The sequence below is a fragment of the Phoenix dactylifera genome, chromosome 1 (assembly GCF_009389715.1).
Source record: "Phoenix dactylifera cultivar Barhee BC4 chromosome 1, palm_55x_up_171113_PBpolish2nd_filt_p, whole genome shotgun sequence".
NCBI classification, from domain to species: Eukaryota; Viridiplantae; Streptophyta; class Magnoliopsida; order Arecales; family Arecaceae; genus Phoenix; species Phoenix dactylifera.
In genome coordinates, this window is record NC_052392.1 from 11,799,358 (window position 1) to 11,825,204 (window position 25,847).

Consider the following 25,847-nt stretch of genomic DNA (forward strand, 5'->3'; position numbering starts at 1 on the left):
TTCAGCTTCACGCGAAACTTCCGCAAGGTGGCGAAAGTCTCCTCCAGATCCGCAATGTGCTGGTCTGCATGGCGACTCTTCACCAGCATATCGTCCACGTACACCTCCATGTTTCGGCCAATCTGCTCCTTGAAGATTTTATTGACGAGGCGCTGGTAAGTGGCGCCAGCATTCTTCAGACCAAAGGGCATTACCTTGTAACAGTACAGCCCCCGGTCTGTTATAAAGGCAGTTTTCTCCTCGTCCTGTGGAGCCATCATTATTTGGTTGTAGCCGGAGAAGGCGTCCATGAAAGACAGCAGCTGATATCCGGAAGTCGCGTCGACCAGTTGCTCTATCCGTGGAAGCGGAAAGCTATCCTTGGGGCACGCCTTGTTCAGGTCGGTGTAGTCGACGCACATCCTCCACTTCCCGCTCGCCTTCCGAACAAGTACGACGTTTGCCAGCCACTCGGGGTAGCTCACCTCCCTTATGAAGCCTGCATCCAAGAGTTTGTCTACCTCCTGGTCGACCACCCGGATCCGATCCGGGGCACAGTGTCTCTTCTTCTGCTTTACTGGTCGGTGGGTCGGGTCGACGTTGAGGGCGTGAGAAATGACCTCCGGGTCGATCCCGGGTACATCGGCCGCCGACCAGGCAAATACATCAGCATTGGCTCGGAGGAATTCCACTAACCTGAGCCGAGCTTCCGAGTCGAGGTTGGCACCGACCCGGACCGTACGGTCCGGGCGACCCTCTTCAAGGGGAACTTCGATCACACTCTCGGCCGGCTCCCCGTGCCGCAAAGCCACCTCGTCTCTGGCGTCAAGGGACTCGACGCTTAGGGCCTCCACGGGCTTCTTCCCTTTGAGAGTTGCTAGGAAGCATTGCCGTGCGGTCGGTTGGTCACCTCGGACCTCTCCAATCCCGGCCGCCGTGGGGAACCGCATTAGCAAATGGTATGTAGAGACTACCGCGCGAAGGGCGTTCAGTCCGGGTCGTCCGAGGATAGCGTTGTAGGCCGAGGGAACACGGACGACCAAGAACCCGAGCCGCACCGTGGCTTCTGCGGGTGCAACGCCCGCAGTCACAGGCAGCTCAATGACACCTTCGGCCGAGATAGCGTCTCCAGTGAATCCTATGAGGGGGGTGGATGTTTTGTGCAACACTTGTCGGGACAAGCTCATCTTTTGGAAGGCCTCGTAAAACAAAATATCAGCTGAGCTTCCACTATCCACAAGAACACGCCTTACATCATAGTTCGCCATAGTGAGGGAGATCACCATGGCATCATCATGGGGGGTCTGAACCCCCTTTACATCCTCATCACAAAAGGTGATTACATTTCCGACCCGCTGCCTCTTCGCAACGGCCACCCCTGATGCTTCCACCGAGCCCCCTGCGTTTCTCACGGGCCGAGAGCAGCCCCCAGTGATGGTGTGGATTACGCCCGCGACGGGTCGATTCTGCTCCCGAGGCTCCTGAGGGGCCGGGTCGGCCGGACGCGGGTCTGCGGGGGGACGTCGGTCGTTTACATATCGATCGAGACGCCCTCGGCGGATGAGAGCCTCGATCTCGTCCCGAAGCTGGAAGCAGTCTTCGGTGTCGTGGCCGTGGTCTCGGTGGTACTCACAGTACGCCCGAGAGGGCCTCCTCCCAGGGATTTTCTTCATCTGCCTCGGGACCGGGAGGTTCTCCCGCCCCTTGACCTCCATAAGGATCTGGGCCCGGGGGGCCAGGAGTGGGGTGTACCGGTTGAAGCGTCGGTGCGGAGAACGAGGGCGTGGGGCGCCGTGGTTCCTCGCCGGTGACGGGCTTCTGCGCCGATGTTGAGGCGTCGGGCTCCTCCTCTGGGGTGCCTCTTTTCGCCTTTTCTTCCCGAGCTTTAGAGGGGCCTCGGCGGCCTCCTTGTTCCGGTGGGCGGCTGCCTCCTCGGCGTCTGCATACTGGTTCGCCCGAGACAACAGCTCCTGGAAGCTCCGCGGCAGGCGTTTGTCCAGGGAGAAGGTGAGTCTGCCCTTCCGGAAGCCACGCTTCAGGGCTGAGAGAGCCACCTCCTGGCTCAGGTTCCGGACCTCCAATGTAGCCTTGTTGAAGCGGGTAAGGTAATCCCGCAGGCTTTCTCCCTCGTTTTGCCGGACATCAAAGAGGGAGTCGGAAACCAATCGCCGCCGGCTACTGACGGCGAAATGGCTGATGAAGAGGCGAGTGAACTGGTCAAAGGACTGGATAGAGTCAGCCTCCAGGCCGGCGAACCACGCCCTGGCTGGGCCACGGAGGGTCGCCGGGAAGGCCTTGCAGAGGAGGGGATCTGATGCTCCATGGAGGAGCATAAGAGTCCTGAAACTCTCCACGTGATCCCGCGGGTCCGCCGCCCCGTCATAGGGCTCGATCGCCGGCATTTTGAATCCCGGCGGATTTGGGGTCCGCAGGATCCTCGAGGCAAGCGCCGGTTGGGAGGAGATCTCCAAGTCGGCGAAGAGATCTTTGGAGTGGCCCTTCAGGACCTGGAGTTGTCTGTGGAGATCGTCCACCCGCCGGTCCAGGGAGCGCGACCGGTGGGTGGGAGACAAGGAGCGGCGCGAGGGGGACCGACTGGAGTGCGGGCCCCTCGAGGACTGGGGGGTCGGAGAACGCGCCCGGGTCCGCCTCTCGTACCCCGCGCAGCTTCGATGAGAAGGTCCTGGCAGAATGGACCGTGCTCGAGAACCTTCCTCGCGCCGGCGCTCCTCCCCATGGGAGAGGAAGGAGCGCGGGTTGAGGAAGACAGGTGAGCGCTCGGGGGGCAGCGGCTCCTGGGCCCGCTGTGGCGCTCGAGACATCACACCCTGCAGGTTCTGCACTACCTCCGCGAGGGTGCGAACCTGCTGGGCTAACTGGTCGAACTGAGCGGCTTCGACCATCTGAATGGGGGGTGGAATGGTGGAGTGTTGCTGAGAATGTGTTGGAGACGCAGCGGCCTCCCGGCCGGAGGCGCGAGAGGCCCCGCGACCGGAGGCATTGGAAGCTCCACGACCACCTCGCCGTGCCATTACGATCGCTCTGAGATCAGGCCCTTCCTCTAGCGCCAACTGTTGCTGGTGGTCCAAACCGAGAACGATTGACACAGCGGTGTGAACGGGGTTCCGTCTGAGTTGTCTTGGTTGGTGTTGGTTACGCTCCACCTTCCACCGGGAAACCTGCGAGCAAGCCTCGCACCACCACTGGGGTAGCGGGGGCCCTCCGACGATCAAGTCAGAGGAGATTGGAGGAGGAGGAGAGATGATAATAGCAAGCAAGAGAGTGCTCTGGAAGATATTGCTTACCCCCCCTTCTCTCCCCAGCCGCATATATACCTGGCTGGGGGGTCTCTCAGGGGGGTTTGTCATCGTGGGGCGCGATGGAGTGGCCACTGACATGGCCGTTACAGGGCGTCGTGGAGCAGCGCTGGGTACGGCCATGACAGGGCGTAGTGGAGTTCCGCTTTGTACGGCTGATACAGGAGATCGTGGAACAGCATCGGATACAGCCGTTGCAGGGAGTAGTGGAGCAGGAGGCCTCGGCGTGCCTCTGGGAAGCAGCCTGTCGTTATCAAGAGATCTCCGACTCGGGGTCGGAGTGCTGGATCAGGGGGCAGCCGACTCGGGGTCGGGCTGCGGTGCTGAGGATATCCGACTTGGGGTCGGATTGCTAGATTAAGGGGCAGCCGACTCGGGGTCGGGCTGCGAAGCCGAAGATGTCCGACTCGGGGCCGGACTGCTGGATCGAAGGGCAGCCGACTCGAGGTCAGGCTGTGGAGCCGAAGATGTCCGACTCGGGGTCGGATTGCTGGATCAAAGGACAGCCGTAGTCTTCATGGGCGCGCGTGCCGGTCACGTGGAGCATGGCGGCTTAGTTCCCCCGTAACACTACGTATTAAGGATATTTTAGTTATTTTAATTTAAAATTGTTAATTTTTTAACGATGTTAGATGGTATGGGTATGCAAAAATAAAAATTAAAAAAAAATAGAATAGCAAAATAAATATTTTATGAGAATGTACATGTAACTATTATTTTTATAAGAATATTTATGTAAAATTGGATATTTAGAGGCAAAAATTTTATTAAAAAGAATATTCTTTAATCATTCATTTAATACCCCTTTTAATTAATTAGTCAACCGGATCACCGGACTTAAACGGTACCTGACGGCGGGCCCCGCGGGTCGGCGAACTCTTTCGGAATTGGGATGGAAGGATGTATCCACTAATTTAATAAAAGCTTTTGATCCATTAAACTAGATTTTTTTATTGAAAACTTAAAAGCGAATTTAATATTTATTTCTTTAATTATTATGTCCCCAAAGCTTCTCCCCTTCTCCCCACCCTTGCTTTGAAAAATAAAAGGAGTGGAAAAAGAAAAGAAAAGAGCCGTTTGGGGAAGAAATAACTCGGCTTTTCCTCCCTCCCATTTAGAAGAGCAGATCGAAAGGTATTCACCATTTTCTTTCGAGCATTCTTTGCGCTTGTTTCTGATTTATTTTTTTCTTTATATCAGAAGAATGGACCCTAATTTTCGCTAATGCTGGATCTAGGAGTCGGGTTTTTTCTTTTTTTATCTGTGGGGATCAAGAATTGGTATTTTGTTTTATGTGTTCCGGTTGTTGGTCGTGGATCGGGAAATTTCAGAGCGTGTAGATCCGATGAATTTATAAATTAGTGAATTCTTTTAGCTGTTCTAGGATTCTTTTAGGGTTTATGAGAAATGAAAGCGCTCTGATGGCGTACAGAAGAGGTAACTATGGCTCCGTTCGATGGAAGTTCTTGATTTAGTAAATTCGTATTTTTGGATTTTTTTAAGCTTAGATTTTCTTTTTTTTTTTTGAAAAAAATCTGCTGAATCTTGAAATTTGGTATGACGTGGTACAGAAAAATGAGTTCCGTAGACCTATGATCATTACAATTCCAGGATTGAAAATGGTTTTTTTCTGGAATGAATTAACTCAAGCAAGTTTCTTGTTTGTTCAAGTCCTTATTGCCGAGATCTTTAGTATCAAATTTCTATTTCCCCCCCATTTTTTTTTGTTTCTTGCTGGTGCAGTCTTTTCTTGATTTGTCGGAACTTCTAAAAAATCTTCTTTTTTGACAAAATGAGTTAGACATTGAATTAATAAATGCAAAGCGTTGATTTTAAGTTTATATTGATTTGAACAATTTTTTAGCTAAACAACAGCTTGCAAGCAGGTCCCCGGCACCGATTTCTAGCTTGTCTTTCTTTTTTGTGATGTATTTCATGGGGGCTTCACTTGATAACTGCTGCTATATCTTTGGCTCCAGCAAAATGTGTTTGTTGTCTCTTCTGATTTGAATGCGGTCATGTGCAGATGGAAACATGCTCTTTCAGCTCTCTACTTTTTGTATTCTTGAGCCTTCTGTTGAGTGTGTGGTCAGCTGCTGGAATTAGGTTTGTGATAGACAGGGAAGAATGTTTCTCTCATTCAGTTCCCTACGAAGGAGATACAGTTCTTGTGTCGTTCGTTGTGATCAAAGCTGAAAGGTCGTGGCATTATGGTGATGAGGGTGTTGATTTTGTGGTATGTCTTTGGCATTCCTGGAGAATTGGAATTGATACTCTAATTGATTTTAAATTTTAAGTCTATCGAACATTCTTCCTTGTCAACATCATTTGGGCATTATATTTGACTGACTCAAAAAAAGTCCAATCTAACATAAGATTCATGATCAATCTGGCTTTTTCTTTGATAAATACCCACTCGATTTGTGTGGAGCATCACCCAGTTGTTTAATGGTCTTTTTTTTTGAAAAAATTTCTGAAAAAAAATACATGACTTGTTTTATGTATCTATGCTTTTAAGAATGACTTTTCCAGCTAATAGATTATTCTTCAGGCTTCCTCTCTCAAATGAAAACTGAGAATCATTTAAATGTTCTTTGTTGAATTTTGGGGGAAATTATATTGTTAGCAGGATCCCTAACGAGAGTAGCGTTGCTCTAAAAAGTGTTGCTTCTCCTTTCTGGCGAGGCCTGTTAGAGTTACAATATGTGTTTTCTGACCGCATAGGGTTATTGGCAAAAATGAATCAACAATTTTTGGCTGGATTTGGGCAAACAAGCTTTGAGCATCCAGTTTCTGAAGCTCTTCGGATTAGCAGATATTGAGAACAGTTTGGTGACTGATGAGGAGTTTCTACAGATGGTTTTAAGTATAGAACAAGATTCAGATATATAATTGCTGAGGAGGAAGAGTAAGAGATGGAATCTTCAGAGGAGCTTCTGCATTTTTGCCTGTCAGAGGAGGAAGATAAAATTTTGTGGAAGTGGGGAAGAAATGGAGAGTTCTTGTTAAGCTATTTGTCTAATTTTTTTGCACAAAGGAGATAGTCTAGTACTCAATGCTTCTGCTTTGTGGAAATGCAAAGTACTGGAGAAGCTCAAGGTTTCCACTTGGCTGGTTTTAAACAATTGTCTTTATGGTAGGCAATCAGAAAATAGAACATTGGTCGACTCTACAAGGATGTTCACTGTGCGGCAGGCACGATGAGACGGTGAACCACCTGTTCCTGAAGTGTGGTTATGTTCAAGCTATTTGGAACCTTTTGGACAAGTTTGCTTAAGGAAATTCCCTCAAAACCAACAGGTCACCATGGGTTGCACATATTGATAAAACCCAACTATAGGCCCATAGGATAGTGTTGACTGTGGGGTTGACGAAGAGCTATGGTTTGAGTGATGAGGAAGGGTGCATAGTTAACATTAAGGAGAAGAAGAAAACATACTGAAAATAAAAGTGTAGCAAACAGCATGTTCACGAGTGATCATGTTTTTTCTCATTTTTCTTTTCTCTCACGCTTTTGGCACCCACTTTAGATCTCATTTTTTTGGCTTTATTTTGTGTTCATTTCTTAAGATATATAACAGATAAGTGAAGCTTGGTCCATCTAAAATAAATAATGTAGATATACCTTCATATTACCTAACCACCAAAGCAAAGAGTATTCATCTTCATATCTGTGCCCCACAAGCAGTTGTCAAGGAGGTTTTTGATATCCCACTTCACCATAAGTTTACTCTGGCCATTTTCAAAGAAGAGTAACATCACATACACATTCTTGCAACTCCAACAATGGACCCATCAAATCAAATATGGAAGATATGGTTGGTATAAATCTATCCACTTGATCTTTTTTTTTCTTTTTTCATAAAACTAAATGATGGATGGACCTAATATAGTCTAGAGTGTTAAGTGATCATTTCAGATATATCCTGTCCATGCAGTGATACTCCCCACCTATCTCCATCTTGTCTGGCCTCTGGCCTTACCCAACCTTCTCAATCAGTTTCGTCATAGAACATAGCATGGGTTGATGAATTGTTTTTTCTGCAACTTATGTCATTTAGAAGGAGCAAAGATAAATAAAAGGGAATATGATCAATATGTCTACTACATAGTTTTATAGCCTAGAACTCTGGGAAATGCATTCATTGAAGATTTACGGGGAAGCATCTAGGTGAATATCTACATCTATGCTTTGACCAGGTCAAAATTTTTTCTTGTAATGACACATTGCGGTTCCACTCCTAATGCTTCAGTAGTCAATGGGGAATGTAGTTTTATCATTAATACTAATTTATGACAATTGAAAAGAGAATATCTGGAGAACTTCTAGGCTGAAAGGATTTTCCTACAATTTTGACTTGTCGGATTTTAGTAAAATCCACTCACTTTATGAAGGTAATTTCTATTTGAGAGCTAGTTTTAGTGTCAGTCTATTACCTATTCTTGGGTTTGTTTGGGGCTTGGTGTATTTAATCAATTGCGCAAGACCAAACATTTTCCAATCAAGATGATGCTTTTAAATTTTAATTCTTAACTTAACGAACTCAGCTAACCTTATTGAATGCCTATTCCTTGTGTGATTTTTTTTTGTGGGAGCCATGAACCAGAATACACTAAAGTCATTGAATTCTTTTGGAATTGCATGGCAATGTTGTTTGTTTGCATGATTTAACACACTCTACTCATTGATTAGTACACTTTCATTTATATCCGTCTTCTGTTAATCATTGACACTATCCAAAAAGAAAGGGGCCCACATAATTATTTGATTATGTACTGCTTTTAGTAAGTCCTTAAATGAAAACATATGGCAACCGAATTCTTTTGGAATTGCATGGCAATGTTGTTTGTTTGCATGATTTAGTGCACTCCCCTCATTGATTAGTGCACTTTCCTTTATATCTGTCTTCTGTTAATCATTGACATCATCTGAAAGAAACGGGCGCATGTAATTATCTGATTATCTACTGCTTTCAGTAAGTCCTTAAATAAAAACATATGACAACCTGCAGTTCTAGCTTGCAAATAGTTGGAGAATGGCTTATTTTTTATAGTTGTGGTCCACTGTCCATTTTCTTATATTATCACTGACCTCACGAGTATCTGATGTTTTATCAGGTGAAGGGCCCTCATGGTGATCAAATCCACGATGCTCGTGACAAGACAAGTGAAAAGTTTGAATTCATAGTCCAGCAAAAAGGTCTTCACCGTTTCTGTTTCACCAACAGGTCCCCTTACCATGAAACCATTGACTTTGATATACATGTGGGCCATTTCACACATTTTGATCAGCATGCAAAAGATGGTAAGCCTGCTTATTCTCACTTTCAATGTTTATCAGTCAAAGCATATCTTTTTGTTAACATCTTCGGATTATTTGCAGAGCATTTTGCCCCTTTGTTGGAACAAATTTCTAAGTTAGAAGAAGCTCTTTACAATATACAGTTTGAGCAACACTGGCTGGAGGCACAGACTGACCGCCAAGCACTTGGTATACTCCTCCATCCTTTTTAATATTCGCATAATTTAATTTGCTGCTGACATAAACTTGTGAGGAGACAGCCTAGTCATTTTCTCTGCCTGAGTTATTTATCGAGTACTTTGTTCCTCCATCCTTCCTTTGCTGGCTTGTTATGATATTGTTAATAATAACCAAAGAAATTGTATTTTTTGACACATTTCTAAATTCTCCAACAACTGCATGGCTATATGGAAGTTCTTACTTTGGCATGCTCATCTAGAAGAGTGGTCCCAATTTAATTTTAAAAAGTATTTATCTAGATGATTTCCGTGGCTGACAGTATATTTTTGCGACAAATCTAGCTCAAATCCTTTTAACTATAATCAAGTCTTTATCTTTTCTACGGCGTTAGCACAGAAGTGTAGCTATAAATAAATATGAGACTAACCTAGTTGTAATGCAATTGCAGTGAACGAAGGGATGAGCAGGAGGGCAATGCACAAGGCACTTCTTGAATCAGCAGCACTCATTGGAGTTAGTATGCTCCAAATTTTCCTCCTCCGTCGCCTTTTTGAGCGGAAGCTTGGCATGTCAAGGGTTTAGGCCTCTCATCACTGCAGAGTATTGCTAACCTCTCAAAGAACAGATACTTGAACTTTTGAGGACCTTCACCATATTTGTACTTCCATTCTTTAAATTTTGTATTGTGTTTTTTAAAGTTGCGATGAAAACCTTTCTTGATGGAAAATTTTTAAACTATTATGGCTTTTTGTGTATTAAGTAGTTTATATATAGCAGATCACATCCAACACCAATATGGGATCCCCAATGTTTAATTTAGATCTAATTGAATTTGAGCGAAGATGTATTCTAATGTACCCAAGTTAATCTCTAAATATGAGTATGCTAGTATCCAATTGGTATTCTAATTTACTGTCGGTGAGAAAAAGTTACGCCATGCTTTTAATCTAGACCAGCCTCCCATCCTTCTGGCAGTCATATTGGAAAGCCCCCAAGGATATTGCCTTTTCCAGCTAACTCTAAAAAATCCATCTCTCCAGACGGCCACCACAACCCTGTCGCTTCTATGCTGTTCTTCCCCACCTTCTCTCCCATTTGTCACCAGTCCTAACATTCTTCCTCACTCTCTCCCATTTGTCGCCAACCCTAACATTCTTTGGCATACCATTACCCCTAAACTAGTGAAAATCAAAAATAATTCAAGCAATTTGATAGCAATTTTGGTTTCGCACACGACCACGAATCTAGCATTAGAATAAAATACTAAAATCTAGTAAGAAATTCAAGTTCACAAAAATGTCTTCGCTTTAAATTAGCATAGAATATATTAGACACTTTGAGCTTAGACTCTGAATTGAAGGATGTAATATTTCTTCAACAAAAAAAAAGGATATAAAATTTGTCTGCATGAGTGATCAACCATGGGTGAGGCAAACATAGAAACAATAGAAGGCATCATCGGTCATTAGCATTTTTAAAATAGTTCAACGGCACCTGTTTATAAAATATTACATTGTTACAGCTTGCTTTCCTGACATACCAAGTATCATCCATGGATGTGTAAACAGCGATTTTGCTGGCTATCAGAGCTGCCTCACCATTTTGCACACATAACAACAGAAAAAAAAAATCAACGTTTCTCATCCAGCAGGAACAAGTGCAGCAGAAACATCACTCAAGCTTATTTGTATTGATGATTTCCAACATAATTGATAACAGCAGAAACACCAGTAAAATGATCAAATAACAAAAATAGGGAAACTCAGATTCTGATTATATCTCCAGTATACATTCATATAACTACATACAAAACAAGGCGATTCCTTGCTCTCCCATCCTCAGCCTGTGTCACTACTCTCACACCACCTCACCTTGACCAAACTACTCCAAAGAAAAATCAAACAGAACCTGCTTCCTGAGCTAAGGCTTTGATCCTTCAGAAAATATTGCAAAACCAACACAACCTTGAACAGTCAAGACTCTGCTGAACTAGCTTGAATGCAGCAAAACCATTTTTTCTGCAGAATCAGAGGAGCTGATGAAAATAACAGATGACTAGGATAAAGACACAAAATAGAAAAGCTTGGATGTTGCATCCGATCTTACGATTGTCAGTATTCACGGACAATCAAAGATCAAATGGCTTAAAACTGAATGCATCATCTAGAATACAAAAAAAGAACTTACAGCATTCACATTTGGCTTGGTAGCATAAGGTCCATGTTTAAAGGCTGTCTCCTCCTTTCCAGGAGAGTCTGGCCCTCGTGTGCTGCCACCAGTCTTCCTCTCATCTCTGGCCTTATTGAAGATCACAGTGAATCCCTCTGCAGAAGCAGGGTCATTAACATCCCACTCACCAAACTTTGGTAACGGCCGGCCCTTGTCCTGCTGGAATCCAAAACACTATTATCAGCAACAATGGAGATGTTTTTAGAGGTGTGACTATTTAAATTCAGTTTCTTTTCCATCAATAGATAGCAGTATCAAGATAGAAGAACCTAAATACTAAAACAGGTAGATTTAGTACCCATAGACAGAGTGATGTTCTCTTCTAATAATGCAGCATGCAGCCAATTTCTTTAAAACAGAATACTAGGCATTGTAGATTCTGTTATAAGCAGTTGCATGAAGGCCTTGAATCTTCTGTATATGTTTTTAAGATTGGATGGACCATCTTAGTCCCTATTTGTGATTCTTCCCAAATCCCCTAGCTATTCAGCTGCAAAACTTGTTTACCTGCTTGTTTCTATCCTCTTGTTACATGAATAACTGTCTATTTACTTTTGAGACCTGTATTGAAATTTCTTTGAATTGATTCTTCCCTCTATATACAAAATGTGAATAAGAAAAGAGACATAACAATCTTGATTCCTTTTAGGTCTATTATCTAGAGACCCATGATGATGTTAAGAACTGCTTTTGAAGCACCATCTGCCTTTAGTCACTCGTTGGCTTTGCCCTGGGTATTTCCCATGCTTCCAGCCCCTTCGTTTTTTTATTATGAATTTACTGAGGCACCTATGATTGATAGAGTAACATCCAAGGATTAAGGACCTGGTCCATTCTGACGGTACTAGACCAGATAGAGATTAGGCCCAGGACTCTCCAGACCAGAATTGTTGTATCCTGACACTTGCAAAGGTTTAGCATCCTGGAACACTATTTTTCACAATTTATTTTTGTTTTTTTTATTTTTTCTCTTTGTTCTTGTGTTTAATGGTCACTATAATCGGTCCTGGAACTGTGCTGATCTGCTACCGGCATCAAAACCCTTAGTAACATCCTTATAAGAAAACCACCATTTGATCCACTTCTCATTCTCCAGATTTTTCAACTGAGTGTATCATCCAAACATGGCATATACGGCCTGAACTGTCAGAGTCTTCAATTTCAAAAACCAAAAGATAGTACTTCCAAATAATATAGTCTTCTGAAGTTATAATCATATAAGTACCCAGAAGACTGCTGTTTGACTGCATAACATTAGAAAAAAGAAATCAATTTATATGAACAAGGTTATCAAACAGCCTACTATCTTCATACATCTAGGAAACTTATGTGGCTAGTCAGACATAAATTTATTTGAAAATTTACCATATGTAGGAAATACTAAACATAATAGATGATAACTATGAACCACAATACCTTTGGCCTTTTCATTTTCTAATCATATAATATAATTTTATTAGTCTCTCTAAAGGATAGATGGAGAATATAGATTAGATCAGGAAGGGAAGTACATTGAGAGGGCCCAGGTTTTGTGGTCTCTTCTAAACAGCTAGAGTGTTATTCTAAGATCTTGACAATGGCTGTCTATATGACTCATCAAGTGAGGGGAAAAAATAATCAAGTGTCCCTCTAACATTTGTGCTATCAAAGTTGTGACGTTGTGCGTATGGGTGGCCATGACAGAGAGTATTTTGCCTACAGTTTAGCATCATCTGAAACCATCCAGGCGACTCAATAATAGACTTATCATATAACCCTGACATTACATAATAACCCAGGTAGCTAGGCAACTTGGAACAAAGTCAACCAACCATCCTTTCCATCTTATATAATCAGATTGGATATTGTACTGTATTTAATCCACTAATGTTTTATTATGCTTTAAATCATAGGCAATGAACATTCCTTTTTACATGCTACGCAACAGCACAGAATACTTTCAAGATATAATGTAATTTGAAAAATCTATGCTTAACTCATAAATAAAACATAACAGAAGTGATGACATATACATTACTGTTTTAGGTCAAATGTTAAACAATACTTGGCTTGTTTGGTCATCCAACTTGCTAGAGGTTTGAGCCTATAATTTTTCAACACAACTATGGGGGAACACAGAGTGAGATACATTAAATTGCAGCACAAAGGCAAAAGAGATTGTGAAGTGACAAACACACACAGATATATGTACATCAGAGTATATGTCATCTTATATGATCTACAGCATCCAAGATGCCTACGAACCAAAAATCAAATGATTCGAAGAAACATGTAAGTCAATGCAGAGACTACCAGTAAAGTTTGGCTGCCTAGATGCCACCCACCCGGAGCTCAGCACCCAAAAATAAGAGGTAATATGGTAAAAGAAAAGCATGGATAGTGGGAGAAAGGCAAAAACCCAGGAGATAGATGGCTATGGTGCTACAAAGAAAAAATATTTGTTTTGACATCCTATGCGAATATAACAGCAGAGGTCGCCCTAAAAGCAACACTTTGTGGATAAGGATTCACAAAACTGACTCCAAATAGTTGGAACAAGGCCTCATGATTACAGTAACATCTTAAACCATAAAGATACATTCAGCCCATATATCCACATATACACCTAAAAATCTTGCCTATAGCCAATTGTTTCTCCTACCAAATAAAAGTATCTTGTTAAATCAGAATGCTTACATAAGATGCATATAAAGTTAGGCAGGAACTCTTAAAGAATATACATTAACCAAAAATAACAAAAAAATAAAATGAGAGAACCATATTAGCTTCAAAAAAGTAAAGCAAACACTGCATAACTAGATTTGCAATAGGATCAGTTGCAAATGATGCAAATCCACTCATATGTGACACAATGAAGCAGACAGCTGCTTAGGTACATAAACGGTAACAAATGCTCAAGCAAAAACTACTTAACTGGTCCAACACCAGGCAGCTATTAAGTGGCCACTTGAGAATTTATATGGCCATTGTTAAGAGTACTCATATGACACCTTGTGTCTAACCATATCAGCTTATATTATTTAACACTTGAATGAATAAGAGTCAACATAAAATACTAGTTTTTTTCCTAACAAGATACTCAGAAAAAAAGACTGCGATGGCAGCTTACATCTCTAGCTAATGTAAGCAGGACACTCCAATTTTAGGGTATCCAAGAGGGTCATGTTTGTATCCAAGTGCCCAGGAAGTGCCGACACTCCAAATTTCCTCGAAACTGAAGTGTTCAAGTGCTGTTGAGCAACATGGTAGATATAAGATTGTAAAGAACTTTGACAAATAGTTAATATCTGCAGGAGATGGTTTACCAACATAAATCAAGCTAATGATTTGTAAGTAATTTGGATAAATAGCAATCCTGTGTTATCCTCAAAACAAAATCAGAAAATGACAAACACCTTAAAAAAAAGTCACAGATAGAAAAGACTTACCTACATACACTTCCAATAAAAAAGAAGAAAGGTTTAGTCTGGTTTCCAAAATTAGCATAGACAGAAGAATATCCTAATTGGAAGTTAAAATATCTGGCATAAACATTCTCTTATTTGCATCCCAGGTCTTGAGCTAGAACCAAGATTGATAACTTAAGGGTCAACTTCCTCAAATTGTGCCTTGATCTATTTGCAATATAATCAAAACTCCATATAGGATAATTCTGCATGCCATCATAACCAAAAGGTAAATTTGTGAAAATGGCACAATTTTTTAGGCTCAAACACAATCATGGACTTAAGTCAGCCAAATTCAAATCGTAATACATGTAAATCAATAAAATTAGAAACCTTTACAATGTTCATGCTCTAGAACTAGGATAATTTATAACTTCTAGTCACAAATAATGTTAGACTTGTTAATCTCCTTCCAATTTGTCTCCTCCTCATATAAACAGCAGCACAAAGATAAAAGAACCGTCAGCCCCATCATAAATCCCCTGGTACAAAATCCTAGTCCACCACATCCAATTAATATTAAAAAATAAAAAGGTTTCAGCAGAACATATTATAAAAACTTCTGGAACCTAGGCCCCAAGATCTACTACTAGAACTCTTTGATCAAGTTAAGATACACAATCTCTCCTCCGGATGGGACTAAAAGAACTGGTTATGGCTGTCAACTTCAACCCTTTCAAAGTATATCCAATTTAAAAAATAAATAAATAAATAAACAAAAAGGTTTCAGTAGAACATATTATAAAAACTTCTGGAGCCCAAACCCCAAGATATACCACTATAACTCTTTGATCAAGTTAATATGCATGATCATTCTTCAGATGGAACTAAAAGAACTCGTTATGGCTGTCAACTTCAACCCCATCAAGGATAACAATACACACACACACACACACACACACATATATATATATATATATATATATATATATATATATATATATATATATATATATATATATATATATATATATATATATCTGTGTGTGTATGTGATGCCTAACCTAGATTGACTGATGTCACTTCATCAGTAAGAGCCCAGACATCATCTTGGAAACCTAGTCCCTCTTTGCTAATGATAAATGTTTACCCAGTAATTTCTCAAAAACAAAAGAATTCTCGAAGACAACCATTGGAAATTGAAAATTTAATACGTTTTCATATAATTAAGCATTTCTGTTGACAGATCTAAGGCACCTGTTCAGTTACTTTCAACCATCTCAAGCAGTATTTGCAAATTTACAAAAATGTTCATGGTAGGTCACAAAGATTATCCTGTTTCAGACAAACCCCAGCCAAAACACAAAAGAATCTTTCAAACAAAAAACAACTGATAACGAAATATCAATTGACAATAAAAATCCATAGAGCAAATCAATGCTACGTACCACGTAATTAGAACATAATTGTTGTGAAAGTTCTAGAACAAATGCGACTTATATATCAATTTGGTTCCAAGACACATGGTATACAAAAGCACAATACGAACCTAGAATGACGTTTCAGAAAGCTCCCAATAAAGATACTATGCAAAAAGAAATATTTCTATAGCATCTAAACTAATTAACAGAACAAATCCTCAAAGGAAGCCCATACGAAAGAAACAGTAAACCCTAAGTACTTTACCACCAAACATCCACCAATATCCAATCGACTAAAGAAACTGAAAACGATTAATCAAGGAAACAAAATCGTCACATCCCAAATGGTATAAAATGAAGCCCTAGCAGACCAACCCATCATCGAAATCAACCCCCGAAACGAAAGAAAACAGGGGAAAAGCACGACACCGCATCGATTTTACATCGTATAATAAATCCAGAACCATCAACAGCACAGAAAGCTCACGCATCGATCCCCAAAACCCTACGGGATCAATTCAACCAAACGAGGGGTCAAAGCCCTCCCAAGCAACCGGATCACCCGACAATAGCAAAGAGACCACGAGGAATTCAAAATTTTCACCAAAATAGCAAGAAAAAGGGGGAGACGTCGGCCCTTACCGACATGAATTCTTCCAAGAAACCGCGAGGAAAGGAAGAGCGAGAAAGGGGACTGGGCCGAGCGAAGAAAACAAAATGTGAAAGAGAAAGGAGGCGAGCAAGAGTGGGCGAATTTGTTATTTACTATTTTAAGCGGTATTTTTATATTTTAAAAATTCGGATCGGCGTACACTATACGTGCGTGCGTGTGAGCTGCGAGGCGGGCGGGCACCGCTGTCGCCGTCATACGTAACGGCGCCGGAGGTGGGGACTCCGTTAGGGTGGGTAGACTGAGATGAGCAGGGCTGGGATGCGGCTGACGGAACGGAACGGGACGCCTCGCTAGCGCGCTGGGGACGGCACTTGACGGCGGGGACGATTCCGTGATTTGATGGATTGGGCTGTTAACGTCGGTCGACCTATTTCTACCAATACAAAACAAAAATAGTTTGATCAAAAAAATCTGGGCTTCCAAATAGGAATGAAAATAAATGACTTCTACTCTATCTATTTGATTAGAAGAAGCCAATTTTCTATTCCAGAAAGAAATAGGAATATATGCCCTAATTCTTCCAAAACTCAATCTCAACTCTTCCCCCAACATTTGAATCCCATTTTGCTATAATTTTATTTTAAAAAATAATTTTTCAAAAATATCTCTCTAGTTAATTGATTTCTAAAAATTTAACTAGCATCCGAATCTCAGTTATGAACTAAATATTTTGAGAAATATAGCCATTCTGATTTTCATTCCAATTCTAATTTCAATTTCGATTCTAGTCACGAAGCAAATAAATCCTTAAAATTGGACACAAAAAAACTCTTAAGAAATAAAACCTTTAAATACTATATTAATAAAATGATATTTTTGTTTAGCAAAAGAAGATTCCAAGTAGTTTATCTTTTAGGATGGTGTTATAGAGAGCACGCGCAGCCATTTTTACAATCTTTGGCAAGACACATATATTGCACATGTCCAGTACTAATTTTTTATTAATATACAGATATAATTGGGGAAAAAAACTGATCGAAAAAAAAGGTAACTCTTTTTTCATTCAGAACTTATAGGTTGCGATCATCTTTGGGATCAAAGAAAGCAATTAAATATTGTTTTCACAAAATTTATTTTTTTATATATTCTCAAAAAGATTAAGAATTCAGATGCTAAAGGGTGCCTGTATGAGTCACAAAAAATCTCTCCGTTCCCATGGCAAGAGGGAATCCTGTGAAGCGGATGGAGAGCAGGTAGAATTTTGAGGTGCCACACCAGCTGCTGAAGGATCCAAGGAACTATATATGCGACCAATGGCTTCTCAAAGCACGTTTAATCCCAATACAAACCTTTGGATGGATTTTTGATATTACAAAAACCTTAGAAATTGGAAGAGCAACACAGCCTTTGGTACATTCCCTTCATACCAGTGTAAATATGTCTCACAAGAGTTAGCAAGAAGCCAAACAGGTCTTGGAGACTGGTAATTGGTAAGTAGTGAGGAATGATGTCAAATTGCACGGTGCGATAAAAGAGAAGTAGGATAAAATATGAGTCAGCTAGAAGAGGGGGAAAAAAAATAATTATTGGTTGGATCAAGTTCCCAGTTTAGCGGTGGACCAGTCCAACCACAAACGAGCATGCACAAACACGGAGAAAAAAAGAAAGAGAAGGAAAAATTGGAGCAATAAAGACATGCTTGTGCATCTTAGTTTGTTGTCAGACAAATCGATCATACATTTAGTGAATTATAAAAGATCAAAACATAGATTGATCATACATTTACATGGACCTATGTTCTACCAAATGTGTAGAGTTGTGACATCATTATTTTAAGCCTTTTTTGAGAGTATGTTTAGAGCTATATTTCATTCATTTGATTGCTCACAAGGAGCAGAACCTGTCCCATTGCCCCATATCATCTTTTTGTAGTTCTGTCTCCTAAAGAGATCCCATCAATCAAAAAAGTAGAAAGAAGCATCTTATCAGCTTGAAAGCTCTATCCCACTTACCCACAATATCACCTCACTTTTATTTATCATTTCAAACATCGAATTTACAAATATCTAAAGCTGATTATCCCCCTGCACTCTCTTCTTCAGTTGATGCATCCCTCCTGATTCTATCTAACGGGAAAGAAATTGAATCAACCAAAAATATTAACATATTTATCAATCTACAGTTTAAAAAAAAAAACGAATTCCAAATAAATCATCAGTCAATGAATTGATATAGCGATGCATTAATATTCATTTCCATGTGAATTAGGTACTTGAAATTTCAATACAACATGATCTCAGGGAAACAGTAAACAAACAACCACCAAACTGAAAACATTTTTATGAAAACCAAATCTCAAACTTATATCATAAATTAGTAGTATTGACGATAACTTATTTCAGAAGAAGCTGTAAGGTTGTAATGATCTAGCCTTTCCAAGTATGCAATTAGAAATTGAACTTAGTCTTGAAGGCATATCGACAGCAGGTCCCTAACTAGCTCCATGTCCAGATTCCCTAACAAAATATCCTTCGGAGGTTGCCAGCATATGGAAGACTTATAGGTCCCTTCAACAAACAAATGTTGCTTCACCATCACCGTGTCAATGTCCTGAACTCACTTAGCTCTGCTCACCTAATGAGATACAAAGATCTCCCACTGAAGTCAGACTCACATGACTATGCATGCCCTGTGGTCTCATCTAAAATTCTCAATAAAAATGACCCCCTTGCAGCAGCCCTCAAAATTCACAAGTTTGGTGTCTGCAGTGAAATGCATGGCAAAAGCAAACCACCACCTGGTATGACAGATGCATCAAATCAAAGAACTTGAAAGAAATATAGTAGGTGTCAATTTCAAATAATCTGGTTCATACAATTGTTGCATGCAACCTGCTTTAACAGAGAAGTTAGACATGAAGCTGATATCACCGATACCATCCAAATCAATCTCTCATAATGTAGACTTCGTATATGGTCTGTGGGAATTGGGTGACAGGTGTTCATACCACAAAATTCACAAGCTACCAACATCTGCAGGAAGCAGGCACTAGAGGAACAATTACAACTGGTAAGCACCTGCTTGCCACCTGTTTAACATTCAGCATAATGGAGCATGTATTGCTCTAGAAAATTGATAGAGGATTCCTATATTCCAATAATATGTGTTCTTGGTCAATCCACATAAGGTAGGACACAGAGAACATGATCTCACCATTTATAGATGGTTGTAGAGAATGGTTTTTTGGTAGCTCAAGTTTGGAAATGTATCAGTGCTGTTTTAAGAAATGAAGACTGGATGGCTGTTGCAGTGGCCACTTCTCAGATTGATCTTACTCCTGATGAATTTTGTGCTTCAATTCATTCTATTTTTCACTATTATGATTATTTGATAAAAGATAAAACAACGATGTAAAGAACAAAACTAAGACGGCATGTCCTAAGATAGAACTGCATTTAATAATCTGGCAGAGTTCAAGTGTATTGGAAAAGGCTTAACCCAGTCACTAAAAAATAAACTACTATATTAGAGTCTAACATGCATTGACTGCCATCAAGTAGTGCAGGAAATGAAACTCAAGGTCATGGAATTTAATTCCAGGATGCTGGTTTTCATTCCGAGATAAAAAAATCTCAGGAACTTAGAGTTTCCTATTCTCCATTGGCGATCAATTTTGAGATTAACTTACTTATCTAATAAATATTTCATTAAGAGAATTTCTGGCAGCATTCTGAACAACTACATATTTTGCTGCCCATTTCCACAACTTACATGCACAAAAAGCTAAAACTTGTGGAAGTGAATAAAAAGCCCAAAGACGGCTTTCCTGCATAAACATCATCCACCTTCTAGTCCGCTTTGCAGCCTTGCCTACCTTTTCACATACTCCAGTCTCCAGTGAATGGTTGGATGTCCCTTCTAAGGGCTAATAATCAACTTCATTCCCTAAACTTATAATTTTCCTGCATGAACTACGAAGTACATCAGGCGGCTTGTTCTTGAGAGGTTTTTTGCTCATTTTGCTTTGTAGTGACATGACTGCCATGAGAGAAACAAGACAGCCATGAATGGCCAAAAGAAAAACGCTTCTGTCATCTACAACAGCATGAAAGTACTTGCATGTTTGGTTTTTCTAACTTCTCATAGTTGTGTTCGCTCTAATTACTTCAAAGATGTGTATACAGTTTTATATCCTATCATCAAATGCAGTTTTCCACTTTTAAGTAAAAATTCCAGATATAAGCAGGCTTAGTAATTCAATTTACAAGTAAACAGAAAAGTTTGAAAAGAGTATAAAGTATAAACACAAGGAAAGAATACTTAATATTGTATAAAGGAACAGTAAACCTCATAAAGAATGGAACAGTTATAAGTATGCTAGATCATTATTAATACCCCTATGAGAATAAGAGATGTGGTGGCATATCCCAACAGCTGTTAGCTTAGCTGATGGACACCTTTCTCTCCTTAGGAGAGGTTCCAGGTCCAATCCTGCGGGGTGGCAAATCAACCCCAGTATTTCTCAAAAAGATGAGTTGTGGGGGCATACCTCATGCCATCAATAAGTCAAGAGTCGAAAGCATCATGTAGTGGGTCCTCATTGGTGAAGGAACACAAAATAATCAATTTGCAATTTCGCACTAGCCAAAACAATATCAAGAAACTGACTTACAGTGCAAGCGTGATGTACAGGCAATCCTTATGCTCAGACGAAAATTGTCTTCTTCTATGGGCTGTGATTGGCAAACTTAAATAAGCTTAGCAAAATTATACTAGCAAATAAAATTGAAGTAAGAAAGGCTAAGAAAAAATTAATTACCAATAAAAAAAGTATATGCAAGAATGACCAGCTTATTCTGCAGTTTGTAGATATTGCTTCTTAAGAACCCAGGCAATCATCAGCAGTGACAAAGAGTATTAGTTCAGATTTTTGTGTCTTCTCTTCACTTTAGTCTGGAAGCGAAAAGGGCTTTAGTTCACATGCTTCAACATAAAGGAGAAACTAAAGCACTAAATGCATTCAATAGTGGAGATAGTGTTTGCTAAAGTTTCTTCAATTTTCCTATAAAGAAAGATGAAGAAAGATGCATTCCATATGATAAAGACATAGAAAAAACAAAAAGTAGGCTGACCAAAAGAAGAAGAATAAGAATGATATGATGATAGGGGAAAAACAAAGACCAAGCTCTAAGGGTTACAGATCACAAACCTTGAGTTTAACATCTCTGAATATTCCTGGCCTTTATAGAATTGCAACACGTAAGAAACAAACAACTGCAATGATGCAATAAATGTTGCTCCCCACCTTATTTCATTGTATTAATTCTTTTCCGACAATGCCTTAAATTATTCAATCTTCTCATTGCATTTGCCAAACCCTCATGCAAATTACTGATATTTTTTTGGGAAGATATTAAGCCTCGGTCTAGTATATCCTTCAAAAGTGTTTCTCCCTCAGTAAGTTTATTTTCCTTATAAACAGAATCGATGAGCACAGTGTAAGTTGTGATATTAGGCCAAAGGCCCTTATCCTTCATCTCCATGTACAATTTCCAGGCATCAGCAAGATGACCATTGGTGCATAATCCCGTGATAAGAACATTGTAGGTAACAACATCTAGCTTCAGACCACATTGTTCCATCACATCCTTTAAAAACAAAGCATCAGCAAGCATAGATTCTTTGCTAAGCCCATGCATAAGAGTAGTGAAAGTAGCAATTGTTGGCATCACACCTGTCCGAAGCATGCCATCAAATACCAGCATTGCTTCTTCAAGCTTTCCACACTTACACAAGCCTCTAACAATTGTGCTCTCAGCAACTTCACTGGGCACTAACTCCAACTCTTCCATCTCATCTTTCAGTCTGAATGCCCCCCATATATCACCAACCCTGCATTTCCCGTTAATCAATGTAATATAATGTGTATGTTTTGGAGAAATCCCTTTTTCCATCATTTCATGCAACACGACATATGATTGTTGCAGAAAACCTTTTCTATTTAATCCACTTATAATAGCATCATAGGTGGCCCTGCTGGGTGACATTTGCAAACGTTTCATAGAATTAACAAGTTTGAAAGCATTGGTCATCTGACTTTTCTCACTGTACTTAGTAATAAGCATATTGAAGGTCAAGTCATCAGGAATAACACCCCTTGACATCATCTTCTCCAAAAATTTCACCCCAATATCCATCATATCAGACTTGCAAAGTCCAAGAATTAAGGAATGGTATGTGCGATTATCAGGCAAAAAACCCATCCTTAACATTGTCTTGTACAGGTTAAATGATCTTAGTAGATGGCATTTTCTGACATATCCATGCATTAGATTGTTATAAGTAGCTAGATTTGGATTCAGACCTTTTTCCTGCATCACTGTAACCAACTCATCCACTTTTTGTATCATTCCTGCTCTTGAGTACCCATCAATCATAGCATTAAAAGCAGCAGTGTCAGGGTATAGTCTTTCTTTATTCATCATCTCTTCAAACAGGTACCCAGAAGCATTTAGTTGGCCTTCTCTTGCTAAACCATGGATCAAAGAAGTATAAGCGACATGATTAGGAAACAATGCTTTCTCCCACATCTTTTGAGACAGAAGAACTGCCGGAATAATCTTCCCTTTCCTGCAAAAGCCACTGAGAAGAATTGTGTAAGTGTAATTATCAGGTATCATGTTGTTATCAATCATTTTATCACATAAACTCAGAGCATCCCCTAAGTTTCCAGACTTGCAAATCTCTACAAGCAGTGTGTTATAGGTAAGATTATCAACAGCAAAAGGAATATCATGAAGTTGAGTCAAAAACTTCTTTGCCTCACTCAAGTTTCCTCCCCTACATAACCCTTTAAGTAAACTTCCATATGTAATATTATTTGGAAGATGACCCCGTCTAATCATTTCATCATAAATGAAAAATGCTCCTAGTGCATCACCTCGACAGCCATAACCATTTATTATACAATTGAAGCTGATGGAATCAGGAGAAACCTTCATCCTGGTCATATGTTCCATGAACTGCTCTGCTTCTCTCAACTGTCCCCTCCTACAAAGAGCATAAATCAATTTGTGACAGGTGATCCGATCAGCGTATTGACCCACACGACACATCTCAGCATACAAGTTCATTGCTTCCATGACATCTCCATCCTTGCAACAATGACAAATTAATGTTGCATATAATATGTTATTAGGTAGAACTCCAGTTTTGTGCATGTTCGCTAGAATCTTCTTTGTTTGGCTTAACTCACCCATTTTGCTCAAACCATTTATAAGTACAGAATATGTGACAACGTCAAGGCTAACCCCAGCCTCAAGCATACCATAAAGAAATTGTAAAGCCCTATTAAGCTGTCCCTCTTTGCAAAACCCATGTATTAAGATTGTGTACATTATACAGTTGACATCAAGACCCTCCGACCTCACCTTTTCGAGAAGATCTATCGCAGCATCCAGCTCTGAAGCCTTGCAATAACCATTCAATAAAGTCCCATAAGTAATCTCATTAGGCATTACCCCTGCAGCAACCATTTCAGATAAAATCCTCAAGGCTTCATCAGTATTTCCATTTTGACAGTGCCCATTGATCAATGTATTGTAAGTAATACAACTTGGAGAAAGACTAAGATTTAGCATGTCATCGAAAATACGAGTAGCGACATTAATCTTCCCTTCTTTACAGAAGCCACTAATGAGAGTATTGTATGTGCTTTCAGTGGGAGATACTTTATTCTCTTCCATCCTTTTTAATAATAAATAAGCTCTGGCACTCCTATTTATTTTACATAAGTTGTCGATAAGTATGTTATATGTGTAGACATCTGCCTTGATGCCTTTTCTCTCCATGCAGTCCAACACCTTAAGAGCAGCCTTAAACCTTCCCTTCTTGCAATGCCAATCAAGCAGTGTATTATATGTTACAATATTCGGTGAATAGCCAGCCTTTTCCATCTTTTTAAAAAGACAATTAGCTTTCCCAAGCTTTCCGCCAACACAAAGAGAATTCAGTACTATATTGAAAGTGCTGACATCGGGACAGATCTTCCTTGTTAGCATCTCCTTGAAGAACAACCAAACTGAAGGCATTCCCTCCTCCCTTGCAAGAGTTGCAAGAATGGCGTTGCAAGAATAAACTGAAGCCCCAAATCCTTGGGACCCCATCAACCGAAATGTCTTCATAGCATCCTTGAGCAGCCCTTCTTTAATGTAAACCTTAATCAAAAGATCAAAAACTGAAGGATTGGAATTGCAACGGCGGTAAGTATGCATAAGTGAATGAAAAAGGGAACAACATGGAATACCCATCTGAGAAAGATGTTTCAATATGGACTTTGCAGGCTCAAACATCCGAGCCCGAACAAGTATATGGACTGTGATACCATATATGTGAGTAATCTGATCAAAGCCCTGGTGCCGGATGATCCAATTTAGAAATTTCAAAGCTAGTTTTCCATGAACCTTTCTAAGTTTAGCCAATTTGTAGTCCATGTGATTCAGTGACTCCCATCGATGAATGGTAAGCATCATGTAAATGCTACTCTCAATCTCTTGAGCTGTTGCAACAAAATTTAGAAATTTAAGGATAAGCATGGCATCAAAAACTTTAAAGAAAAAGGAAACAAATCTAAGAACAAAAATTACAAACAGTTTGCGTGCACACAGTCACAAGGTTAGCAAAACAGAATGCTTTAACAAATATCATCTATTTGAAGAAATAATATCAGTAGACTTCGTTAAAAACAGAGAAGAACGCATCAAAGAGTATAGAAAAATTCATACCAATTCATTCACCCTTGATGAGGGAAAACAAAATCAGAAGACAGACTAGTTAAAATTGAACGAAATTCCCATAATGAATCATGTTGTTGTAACAACAAATACGAAGGAACCAAAGACGAATTATTATATCATAGAAAGGCACAGGGAAAAAAAGAAATTGAACAAAAAAATTGAACATTAGTGACAATATAAAAGATGAAACCAATGACACAACCATAGAAGGATAAAAAAATAAAAGACGTAGATAGATAATTGGACCAAAGAAAGAATAATAAGAGAATAGAGCAATCTTCCGATCACCACAATGAAGAACTTAAATAGATAATTGACACCAATTCAAAGAAATAAACGAAAGAAAACTCCTTTTTAAGGAAAACATGATTTTGTCGAAGTGAGGCGGAAAAGGAGGGAAATTAGAGCGTACAAGAGCTGGGTTTGCTCCCCCTTTCGGGGTTCCTGCCATCTCCCCGCCTTGCTCTCGGAATGCCCGTGAAACCTTGTCGGGGAATCGAGCCAGGATTCGAGATTTTGCGGTTAAACGAGGGGAATCGGGTTGGTGTTCGGAAGCTTGGTCGTGAAAGTTGTTGCATCTTGTGAACCGTCTCGATTTAGCGAAAAGATCGCTGAGGGTATTGCT

The 25,847-nt window shown here is 40.2% G+C and overlaps 3 protein-coding genes across 8 annotated transcripts in view; 1 reads left to right on the top strand and 2 right to left on the bottom strand.

Annotated features, from left to right (window-relative positions):
* The window catches only part of LOC103722479 (transmembrane emp24 domain-containing protein p24beta2-like), a 28,634-nt gene extending 19,083 nt beyond the window's left edge, over positions 1-9,551 (top strand). Inside the window, exons 1-5 of one of the 2 annotated variants that reach the window (XM_039126562.1) lie at positions 4,283-4,430; positions 5,323-5,532; positions 8,415-8,601; positions 8,680-8,787; positions 9,227-9,551. In XM_039126562.1, coding sequence (XP_038982490.1) covers positions 5,323-5,532; positions 8,415-8,601; positions 8,680-8,787; positions 9,227-9,360 — 639 coding nt within the window. In that variant the 5' untranslated portion in view covers positions 4,283-4,430 and the 3' untranslated portion in view covers positions 9,361-9,551. Of the gene's footprint in view, positions 1-4,282; positions 4,431-5,322; positions 5,533-8,414; positions 8,602-8,679; positions 8,788-9,226 lie in introns of those variants that run through there. The other variant, XM_008813047.4, reaches the window with a different exon arrangement.
* Positions 9,552-10,436: 885 nt separating this feature from the next.
* Positions 10,437-16,591, bottom strand: LOC103722480 (protein NOI4-like). Of its 2 annotated transcripts, none has more exons than XM_008813049.3 (3): positions 16,457-16,591; positions 10,966-11,166; positions 10,437-10,796 (listed from the first exon to the last, which is right to left on the bottom strand). In XM_008813049.3, the coding sequence occupies exons 1-3, from the start codon at positions 16,460-16,462 to the stop codon at positions 10,752-10,754; spliced, it is 252 nt and encodes an 83-aa protein (XP_008811271.1). In that variant the 5' UTR covers positions 16,463-16,591; the 3' UTR covers positions 10,437-10,751. The 2 variants fall into 2 exon arrangements, with proteins under 2 accessions (XP_008811271.1, XP_008811272.1); XM_008813050.4 differs by having other exon boundaries at positions 10,966-11,163; positions 16,457-16,574.
* Positions 16,592-18,634: 2,043 nt separating this feature from the next.
* LOC103722481 (pentatricopeptide repeat-containing protein At5g55840) lies at positions 18,635-25,847 on the bottom strand. Of its 4 annotated transcripts, none has more exons than XM_039126583.1 (5): positions 25,635-25,847; positions 21,637-24,984; positions 21,247-21,380; positions 21,100-21,160; positions 18,635-19,224 (listed from the first exon to the last, which is right to left on the bottom strand). In XM_039126583.1, exons 1-2 carry the CDS (start codon positions 25,798-25,800, stop codon positions 21,734-21,736), a joined length of 3,417 nt encoding a protein of 1,138 aa, XP_038982511.1. In that variant the 5' UTR covers positions 25,801-25,847; the 3' UTR covers positions 18,635-19,224; positions 21,100-21,160; positions 21,247-21,380; positions 21,637-21,733. The 4 variants fall into 4 exon arrangements, with proteins under 4 accessions (XP_038982511.1, XP_038982502.1, XP_038982506.1 ...); XM_039126574.1 differs by having other exon boundaries at positions 18,635-20,465; XM_039126578.1 differs by having other exon boundaries at positions 19,319-21,160.